General features: G+C 45.9%; 1 protein-coding gene across 4 annotated transcripts in view; it reads right to left on the minus strand.

Moving 5' to 3' along the window:
• Nucleotides 1-10,995, minus strand: part of nhsl1 (NHS like 1) — a 233,082-nt gene that overhangs the window by 104,790 nt on the left and 117,297 nt on the right. The window contains exon 1 of one of the 4 annotated variants that reach the window (XM_033025974.1): nucleotides 5,527-6,642. The exons of the other annotated variants lie outside the window; for them this stretch is intronic. Coding sequence (XP_032881865.1) covers nucleotides 5,527-5,764 — 238 coding nt within the window. The 5' untranslated portion in view covers nucleotides 5,765-6,642. Of the gene's footprint in view, nucleotides 1-5,526; nucleotides 6,643-10,995 lie in introns of those variants that run through there. 4 annotated transcript variants of the gene reach the window in all.

A 10,995-nucleotide genomic window follows, 5' to 3' on the forward strand; every position in this document is an offset into this window, starting at 1 on the left:
TACGTAACTTGCCTATTACACAAGTGAGGGAGCAAGCGCCTGTGCAGTAAAATATACCACAACTTATGGACACCTGCAAAACTGGAAGCCGTTTTTTACCCGAGGATGGCTTGTAGTTCTTCCCTAAAAACTTACTATCACTCAATGTTTTTAAGGAATCTTTCAACCAAAAAAGCTTCAGCCTTGGAACAGAGTCAAAAGTTTCATTGGATACGTTTCAGAAAGCAATGACACTCATCCCTTTTATATACAGATGAATTGCTTTTTAAAAACACACTGAAACTGAATGCCTGCTCTTAAATAAGTAATATGTCATTAAATGTGGCTTGGTGAGGAGTGCAAGCCAGTGAGCATCCGAGGTGGATAATTTATTGTAATTCATATCTACTTCTAGCTGTGGTTTAGTGGCAGGACAGTGCGTCTCTATATGCAGACAGATTGTCAATATGACTTAAAATATACCCAGAAGCGGCCACTAATGCAGCTTTACCGAGGCAACGCCTTTGGTCTAAGAGCTTCAGTGGTGCTATTTTGCACAGAGTCATGTAGGTTACAACTTCTTTGTTAGGAAACATCCTCAATGGCTCAGAGAAACGGTAGAACATAGAACACTTCAGCTCAGGAACAGACCGTTTGACCCATAATGTCCGTGTCGAACATGATCCCAAGTTAAACTAAGGTCCTTTACCTGCCCGTGAGCCATATGCCTCCATTCCCTGCATATTCATGTGCCTGTCCAAAAGCCTCTTAAACCCCACTTCTATCTGCTTCCACTGCCCAAGCCCCACCTTGCTGGGTTGTAGACACCCACTACCCTCTGTGTAAACTACTTGTCCCGCACATCTCCTTCAATCTGTCCCTCTCTCATCTACAGGTTAGGCCCACTAGTCATTGACAATTCCACCCTGGGAATGTGGTTTTGACTGTTTACCCTATCTATGCCGCGATAATTTTCTATACTTCCATCGGGTCTACTTTTAACCTACAGTAAAAAAATGGTCGGGATGAAAGAAATTGCAACTTTTTACTCGTAAGGAGGGCATCAAAATTCGTAGACATACTCGTAGGAGTTAGTGGGAGTTCGTGAACATAGTCGTAGAAGGTCGTAGGAGTTCGTAGATTACCGCGATCTTGATTTTTTTTTTAGGTCCTTTAAACTCGGGAGGGCATTGACATTGATATCAATTGCTTAATCTGTGCAATTGTACTCTACTAAACAATGCAACAAAGTATTAGTACTTGTTAGCTTGCAGTAACAAAACAAACAAAGCCATTGAAAATACCTTTATTTTTTTAAGTTCTGCAGGGGAAATTGACTTTGCTATTGCGAGTCTGAAACTCAAGCTCCTAATCCTCTTTCTCCCCATTGACATAGTTGCTTTTTGAATGCGATGTTCTACAACTGCTTGTGAAAACAACTATCATGCTATAGCAGAACTACCTGTAATTGTTAGTTCTGGTTCTTGAACTTATCTTCACTGCATAAACACTAGGTCATCATTCTCAAAGGTAACGAGAGGTGGACCCCATTGTATGATTAAAGCAAATAACTTGGAGCCCTATGGCAACAGAGCCCATCAAGGGATCAATGACCCATAGCCAACATAATCAAAGACTTGTCCCACCCCGGTCCATTCCTTCTTCTCCTTGCTACCATCCAGCAGAAGGTACAGAGGCTTGAGAGCATTCCAGAGTCAGGAACAGTGTCTCCCCCTCTGTTATCAGGCTTCTGAGTGGTCTTTCCATAAGCTAGGGTACTGTCCGATTCATCTGCACCCCATTGTTGACATTGAACATTGCCTATAGAACTGATGCATAACAATGCTGACAACTACATTCTGCATGCTGTATCTTCCCCTTTGCTCTACCTGTGGTACTCGAGTTTGATTTGATTGTATTTATGTATGTTATATTCAATCTGTTTTGACAGCATGTAAAACAAAGCTTTTCATTGTACCTCGGTATGTGTAACAATAATAAACCTAAACCTGACCCCACCTCGGATGAACCTGACCAATTTGGAGAGGGCACTGCCCATATCAACTTCCATTCATTGAAATGGAGACAAAGGTAGCCAGGTGGCTCGATACCTACCATAAACAGGTAATTAAACAATCCTGGCACAGAGTTCAGCACTACTACAAGGCTTGCTTTACTTTGAACAGCGTTTCAAAATAAGTCAATTGTTGCACTTACACGGCACCGCGATGCCTCGAAGCGTTTTGCACAATGATTTACTTTTCCAACCTGCTGATTTTGAAAGACATTCTTTTAAAATTAAAGGGTGAAGCATCAAACTGTAAATATTGATCATGAGCATAGAGAACAGAAGCAGCAACTGCTCAATCTGAATACAAAGGTGTTGGGGGGGGGGGGTCAGAACATTAGCAAATGTGTAAACACTGAAGAACCTAAAGGCAGAACTAGCCTTTGATCACCTCAAAACAAGGAGATGCAACGCTGTTTAATCCAATGAACTCAGAACACCCCTGCAACAACTGCGAGTCCGAAGATAGACATCAAATACTGGAGTAACTCAGCAGGACAGGCAGCATCTCTGGCGAAAAGGAATGGGTGATGTTTCGGCCTAGAATGTCACCCATTCCTTATCTCCAGAGATGCTGCCTGTCCCGCTGAGTTACTCCAGTATTTTCGGTCTAACTTCGGTGTAAACCAGCATCTGCATTTCCTTCCTACACAACTGAAAGTCCCCTTATCTGAAGTCAACAGCTCTCTAAATCAAATTCCTGGTTTTCACCAGTGATAGGCAGGATTTACATTCAACGGCTACAGCTGGATGTTCGCCATGAAAGAACATGGGTGTACTCTTGAGGTGCGGTGATTGTGAAAGTTCAGATAAGGTAGCCCACATCTCATCTTGCTCGTTTGAGAATCTGAATTAAATTGTGAACAACCTACCTCCAGTTAAAGTGACAATGAAGCTATCGGATTGGAGTAAGAATGCAGCTTGATGTTTTTGTAGAGAAGCAAGCAGAGGCACAACCAGTGGAACCACTGCATCAGAGCTCCAGAGAATAGGCTTCAAACCTGCGTGGAGTTTGCATGTTCTTCATGTGACCACGTGGGTTTCCCTTGACTGCACCGCCTTCCACCCACATCCCAAAGATACATGGGTCAACAATTTAATTGTCCTGGGCCTGTGGGCGAGTTGTAGAATTTGGGATGGGAATGCAGAGAATATAAAATGGGATGAGTGTGGGATTGATGTAAATGGATGGTTGATGGTCGGATTGTACTTGATGGATGGAATGGCCTGTTGTCAAGAGTGAAGAGTGTTTTATTGTCATATGTCCCGAAACAGATATTGTCATATGTCCCGAAACAGATATATATATATATATATATATATATATACTATTATTGTATTTTTAAGACTTCATACATATATATATATATGTATGAAGTCTTAAAAAAACAATAATAGTACAAAGACAAAAACAATGCCTCCAAGTCTATGTAGTTTGGAGCTTATTTGGAGGTTGCAGTATTTGATTGCAGGGATGAAGCTGCTCCTGAATCTGGACGTTAGTTTTCATGCTCCTATACATTCATGCTGTACAACTGTATAAGACCTATACAGCCTGTGCAACTCCAGGCACGCATCTTGGTCAGTCACTCTTAGTTGCCGGATGAATAAGGTTTAGCCAAATTCTCAGCAGTGTCATACACCAGGTGCAGAGCATAAAAAGCATATCATGGGATAATATTAATTCAAATTGTTAACCGTCCAGGTTCATGGACAGCTGTTATCAGGCAACCGAACCATCCTATTAACACCGAGAGAGCGGTACTGAGCTGCCATACACCTCATTGGAGATCCTTGGACTATCTTTAATCGGACTTTACTGGACTTTATCTTGCATTAAACATTATTCCTTTTATCAAGTATCTGTACACCGTGCATAGCTAGACTGTAATCATGTATGGTATTTCCGCTGACTGGTTAGGCCGCAATAAAAGCTTTTCACTATATTATCGGTCCCAGTACTATCACAACGTTTAAGAAACATTTAGACATGCACATGGATAGGACTGGTTAAGAAGGGTGTGGGCCAAACGCAGGCAGGTGGAACTAGTGTAGATGGGACATGTTGGTCGGTGTGTGTAAGTTGGGCCGAAGGGCCTGTTTATGACTCTCTATGTACCTCGGTACACGTGACAATAAACTAAAATTAAAAAAATTAAACATTTCAAAACTGGTGCTCCATGCAGGACATAAGAGATATGACACAACGATGGAACTATGGGATGAAATGAGCCCTGACTAACAAGCGACAGAATCGCTTAGAGGGCCTGAGTGGCCTCCTCCTGGTGCTATGGGGGATTGTGGAGCTCAGGTCAGACAGCTCTGTCAGACAGGGATCATCAGACAGTGAGGCTGAGCAACCAAGAGCCATGACTTGCTGTCAAACAATCTCACCAGTGGTTAGTGTGGTGCTCAGCGTAATCCGCAGAGTCAACAGGAAGGTCTGCTTCACAGAGTGGAACGATATCCACTCTGCAGCCCCCCCCCCCCATGGTAACCACGGCAACTTCAGAGACTGAAGCGGGGACAACTTCCCTCGCTTGTATTCTGGCCCACTGCGGCTCAGTGGGTAGTATGGGTTCAAGCCCAGCTCCAATCCCCAACCCAGTACTGACAGAATGCCGAACACCAACAGACACAGTCAGTGCAGCTGGTTAAACCAAGGCTTTCCTCCTCTCATCTGACACCCTTTAGTCCCCTTTTCACCTCTAGCCTTTGTCACTTACTCCATCTGTCTGCCCATCACCCCTTTCCCACATCACTTGCCAGGACAGACACAAAAAGCTGGAGTAACTCAGTGGGACAGGCAGCACCTCTGGAGCAAAGGAACAGGTGACGTTTTGGGTCGAGACCCTTATTCAGACTGAGAATAAGGGGAAAGAGAAACGAGAAATATAGATGGTGACATAGAGAGACATAAAACAAATGAATGAAAGATATGCAAAAAGTAACGATGATGAAGGAAAGGTGGAGCCCACAATATTCCATTGTTGGGTGTGGGCTGGGTGATAATGAGTTACAGACAATGAACCTCAACAAGACGACAATGAAACTAGTCAGACGACTATCTTCAATTTAAACCAGCATCGGCAGTTTCTTCCTAGACTTTGGAGTAAGAACTAGGCCGAATGCTGGTCTCCACAGTTCGAGGGAAGAGTGTCACTAAGTGTGCTGAGATTCATGTTCATTAGAGATAGGAGCAGAATTAGACCATTCGGCCCATCAAGTCTTCCCTGCCATTCAATCATGGCTGATATATCTCTCCCTCTCAACCCCATTCTCCTGCCTTCTCCCCATAACTTCTAAGACCTGCACTGTTCAAGAATCTATCAATCACTGCCTTAAAAAAATGACGGCCTCCACAGCCTTCTGTGGCCAAGACTTCCAAAGATTCTCCGCCCTACCAGCCTGCATGTGGGTGGCATTATCGGAAGGGAAGGTTATACAACTAAATGCATGGCCAATGTGGCACACCTTACCTTGGCAATGCTGCGGGGTGTATCTCCAATTATCCGTGTCAGCGTTACAGTGGGCACAGGCAGATGCCAGCTTGCTATCACTGTGGAATAGCTGCCGAGTCTGTTTGCTGATGGTCGTGAAGTTAAGCCAACTGAGAGAGTGAGGGATGGAGCTGGCCTTGGGCTTCTTCAAGGTCCCTGACACGCAATCCTTCTTTGTGGCTTCGAGGGCCGAAGATTGAAGATTGGTGATGTACATTCGTGCTCTGATTGAGACAGGGCTCACCTTTTAAAAATCCTGCCAGGGCGGCAAAGTAATGTCTTCGTCCAAGTTTGGGGGTGAAGGTAGAAGGGGGGGGGGGGGGGGCAGAGGGGGAAGAGAAAACCAGCGGGAGTACCTGAGGGGGAGTCCTGGCAGTCACAGGGAGATATGCAAACTCCACGCAGGACTGGACCCTGGAGAGTGAGGCAAGTGGGTTCTTTGCTGAGCCACTAATTCATGGGTCGGGTCGGAATGGGCAACATCTTCGCAAGGAGCAGCAGGAGTTCACGCTCAGAGATGCTGCCTGTCCCGCTGAGTTACTCCAGCATTTTGTGTCTATCTTCACAATGACAATCAGCTCCTTGTATTGTAGGATTCCCTCTTGAAAGAGCCGGGCAACAGGTAATAAGATACTGCAGGTCGGAGCACACAGGCAAGAGTCCAGTGCAACAGAGTGTGACAGCTGATGAACCAGTCACAGCTCTCTCGCCACTTGCCACGATTAACGATCCATATCTACCTGCTCCCCTGAGAAAGCACTTTCGAGAGTGCCCGGCAGTGGATTGTCCAACAAGCAGTCCAGAACACAAGGTCCTGCAGGCTGCAGCAGTTGCTGGCAGAGTCCCAGGCTGCTGGAACCCGTCTCTGCCCCACTGACCTTCAGTTCAGGAAGGGTTATCTCCCTTCAGCTGGCGCTCCCGCTACTGACCGGCTGAGAGGAGAAGACACGGCGGGCAAACTCACGCCCGACTCTGGGTAGGTTGGCTGGCTGCGGCTACTGGTTAGCTATTCAAAACGGGGAGGGAGGGAGGAGAGAGCCACTGCTCGGAGTGAAACCTGATATCTTCTACAGTCGTAGCAACTGCCTCTATTGCACAGACCCCACCCCTCTCTCACTGTGACAAACTGCAGCAGCAGCAGCAGCGCTGGCCAGTGGAGAACAAAAATAGGCTCGGTAGCAAAGTGGTTGATAATAACGGGGCATGTGGTTTGTACAGCTGGCTCCGTCCGTGTACGCTCCACCCTATCACTCAATCACAAGCTGCTCTCACACGTGGATGTTCACTTTCACAACTTGCAGAAGTAGTGTTGTCTTCTCTTCTCCACCTCCAACTTTTGTGAACCAAGGAGAGAGAGAGAGTATGAGTGAGTGATAGGCAGATAGGTTTGGGGAAGTTGTATTTGCTTCTCTGTCGCATTTTGAGCCAAGGGGGAGAGAGAGAGAGGACAGAGGAGAGACAGACAAATAGAGACAGAGAAACGGTGTGGAGCAGTGGTGGAGTTGCTGCCTTACAGCGCCAGGGACCCGGGTTCGATCCTGAACACGGGTGCTTGTCACTACGGAGTTTGTACGTTCTCCCCGTGACATTCGTGGGCTTTCTCCGGGTGCTCCGGTTTCCTCCCACACGCCCAACGAAGTGCAGGTTTGTTGGTTAATTGGCTTCTGTAAATTGTCCCTTGTGTGTAGGATAGTGTTAGTGTACGGGGTGATCGCTCGGTGGGCCTTAGAGCCAAAGTCTAAAGAAAGAAAGAGAGAGAGAAAGAAAGGGAAAATGATTGAGTGAGAGAGAGAGAGAGAGAGAGAGAAAGAAAGGGAAAATGGATGAGTGAAAAAGAGCAAAGAGGCAGCAAGAAAAAAGAGAAAGTACAGGATCCATTCAGCAACAACCCAGAGGGAAGTCGTCCGATCAGATTATGTTTAGGATAAAGCAGCCTCTTCCAGCTTACCTTTGACTCCTGGAGTTCTGTGTAAAGGGTGTGCCCACTAGCACTACCTCTCTAAATAATTCAGCACACGGGTACAAAGCAAGCTACTGAGAAATGGTCGCAGGGGTCGACCACGTGTTTTGTCCAAGGAACTGCCCAAGATGGGAAATGCAACCAGTGTGACATCAATAGTGGATCTCAGTCACTCTTCACACACAATCACCTCCTCACCCAGTCAGCTCGAAGGGCCGAATAGCCTACTTCTGCACCTATTTTCTGTCCCTAACCCTCGCTCGGCCATCGCACCCCTAATCCCAGTCTCCTTCTGGCATTTGCCCTTCCAGGCGCTCCTGCCCTGCTCCACTGTCAATCCCACCCCATCACATGCAAGTCTCCTTCCCTTAATCTGCCCCGTTTCAGACCGTGCCCACCACAGACCCACACGGCCATCCACCATCCTCCACAGGGTCCAAACTCAGCTGCCTTCACCCGCAGCAGCCATGCATCACACTCAGCAGCAAAATACTCGAATGTAATCATATGTTGTCTTTCCACTGACTGATTAGCATACGACAAAAGCTTTTCATTGTACACGTGACAACTAAACACAAACTCAAGTCAATTCAATGTAACTGAACTTAGCTGGCCCTACACTGGGATTGAGGGGCACAAATGTAACCCTTTCTCTTTTGTGTGCCAGTGTAAGATGTGAAATGGTGTAAGATGGGAGCCTGCTTTGTACCTCTGTATTCTGATTTCTACCAATAATTCGTCAATCCTTTAATTGCCCTACACAGCTTATTGTCAAGTTTACCTCCATGCAAAGCACCATGAAAACCAATCAGCCACAGAAACCTACAGAGGCACCAACAGCACTGATAATGACTAGCTTCCCCTCTTTCCATTCCTGAAACGTTAACTCTCTTTCCCCCCAATTGATGCTGCCTGACCTGCTGAATGTGTCCAGCATTTTCTGTCTTTATTTCAGATTTCCAGTTACTATGTTTAAAATGTTTTAATTAACGGCAGCCTTTTGTGCCCAAGACAGGTGACAGGACGTTGTCCAAACTTTACCCTTCCTCAGCCACGCAGGTAGCCTGATGCCACATCCAGTGATCCCCACAGAACTCCAAGGAGAGGCTGAACAGACTTGAATTGGTTTCTATAGAAAGCTGGAGGATGAGGGGAGACTGGACAGAATTATGAGAGGCACAGATAGATAGACAGACAGTCAGAACCTTTATCCCAGGATGGAAATGCTGATGATTGGAGGGCAGAGCTTTAATCTGAGAGGAGCAGAGTTTACAGGGGATGTGTGGGGCAAGTATTATTTTTACACAGAGAGTGGGTGACGCCTGGAGCGAGCTGCCACAGTAAGTGGTAAAGGCAGATATGATAGTGGCATTTAAGAGGCTTTTAGACAGCCACAGGAAATGGAGGGATATGGCTCACATGCAGGCAGATGAGATTAGTTTAACTTGCCATCGTATTTGACATAGACATTGTGGGCCGAAGGGCCTGTTCATGTGCAGTACTTTTCTGTCTCCAATGTTCTAAGTAACGCTTAAATGACGATTTTTGTTTCCAGTCTTTCAGGATGCCATTTCCTTCCCGATAAAGCACTTCTCCTTGGTCTCCACCTTCCCCCCACTTCTCTTGAATGCGAGCCACCATTTACTGCAGCTCCCTGTCAGAACGATCCTCTGTGCTTTGCCAACAATGAAGCACTGTGTGGCTGGAGGCTGGGTCACCATGTGGCGATGGACACTTGCACTGAAAGGGGAAACCTCCAAACTGGTGTTCCTCTTCAACGCATCGGAGTCATCAGATCGATTCTACAATGGTTCCACTGCCCACGGGTCAACTTGTGTGACATTGATTATTTCTGTTGAAATAGGGCAGGGAAACTTTGTGTATGCAGAAGTGTATTACCACATATTTTCCTCTATGACAATAGAATGAGGCCTTTCTGCTCATCGTGTCTATGTCAGCTCAGAAAGCAGTCCCGCTCCCCACTAAATTACTTTGTAACCTTTTCTCCCCACATTCCCATCAACTCCCCCCTGGTGGAAACAGATAAGGTCACAGGGAAACTCCACACAGACAGCAGCAGAGGTCCGGATTACACCCGGGTCACTGGAGCTGTGAGGCAGCAGCTGTGCTGCTTTTCCGGGTGTGAGTGAGTGTGCACCGCTGCGCTTGCACATGAGTGTGCGCCCACGTGCACGAGAATGTGTGTGAGCACGTCTGTGAAAATGTATACGTGCCTGAGTGCCTACAAATGAGTGTGTGCTTTGTTTTAACGTCTGCCTGTGCATATAGGTGTGAGAGAGAGAAAGCCCAGATGAAAGGAGCAGGCAAAGGAATAGAATAATCAAACACTAGGGTGAAAAGCAAAAAGTCACATTTCCACAACCTGAGGTCTGCCCCTTTCACCTGATAGATCAGATTCAGATTCGTTTATTGTCATGTACATCAACATACAATGATATGTTCATAAGTCATAGGAGCAGGATTATGCAATTCAGCCCTCCGAGTCCACACCTCCATTCAATCATGGCTGATCCATCTTTCTCTCTCAACCCCATTCTCTTGCCTTCTCCCCATAACCTTTGATACCCTTACTAACCAAGAAGTTACTTATTCACATGAAGCTCACGGAGTAAAGAGTATACAGTAATGATAAATACTACAATAAATACCACTTCAAAAAATCAGCAGAATAGTGAAAAATAATAGTGTAAATACACGTAGTGGAAAAGAATATGAAACTACAACAGAATAACTGAATGAGGTAGAGTTAAGAGTGGAAGTACATGGTAGAATCTCAGGGCATGAGGTGTGAAAGAGGTGTTTGTTTCAGGAGTTGAAGAGCAGTGGGGAAGTTGCTGTTTTTAAGTCTGGATGTCTGGGCTTTCATGTTCCTGCATCTTCTCCCTGAAGGTAGAAGAAAGATAAGGGAATGGCCAGGGTAGCCAGGCATCCATGACGATACTTCCAGCCTTCCTGAAGCAACGCACTGTGAATATGGACTGAATGGAAGGCACTGATGAGTCTGTGTTGGACTGGACTGCGTTCACCACTCAGGCAGTCAAGAGCAGAGCAGTTGCTTACCAGAGTGAGATGCATCCCGTCAGAATACTTTTATGACGCATCTATACACATTTGAGAAAATCCTCATGGGCATGCTGAATCTTCTCAGATTCCTAAAAAAGTAAATACACTGATGTGCTTTCTTGATCAGCGGATCAGTGTGAAGTGTTGGTGATATGGATGCCAAGGAATTTGAAGCTGTTTTCCATCTCTGCAGCAACTCCACTGATGAGAACGGGGATTGTGTTCACCTTCTTGCATCTTTGGGTCAATAACCAACTATTAGTATAACCCTTAGGTTGGACAGCAGTGAAAGAACACAGTAGACCCTGATCTCCCTTTAAAACAGCTGCCTTGCTCTAATGTTTAAGAAGGAACTGCAGATGCTGGAAAATCGAAGGTACACAAAAAAGCTGGAGAAACTCAGC

Source organism: Amblyraja radiata, chromosome 8 (assembly GCF_010909765.2).
Source record: "Amblyraja radiata isolate CabotCenter1 chromosome 8, sAmbRad1.1.pri, whole genome shotgun sequence".
NCBI lineage: Eukaryota > Metazoa > Chordata > Chondrichthyes > Rajiformes > Rajidae > Amblyraja > Amblyraja radiata.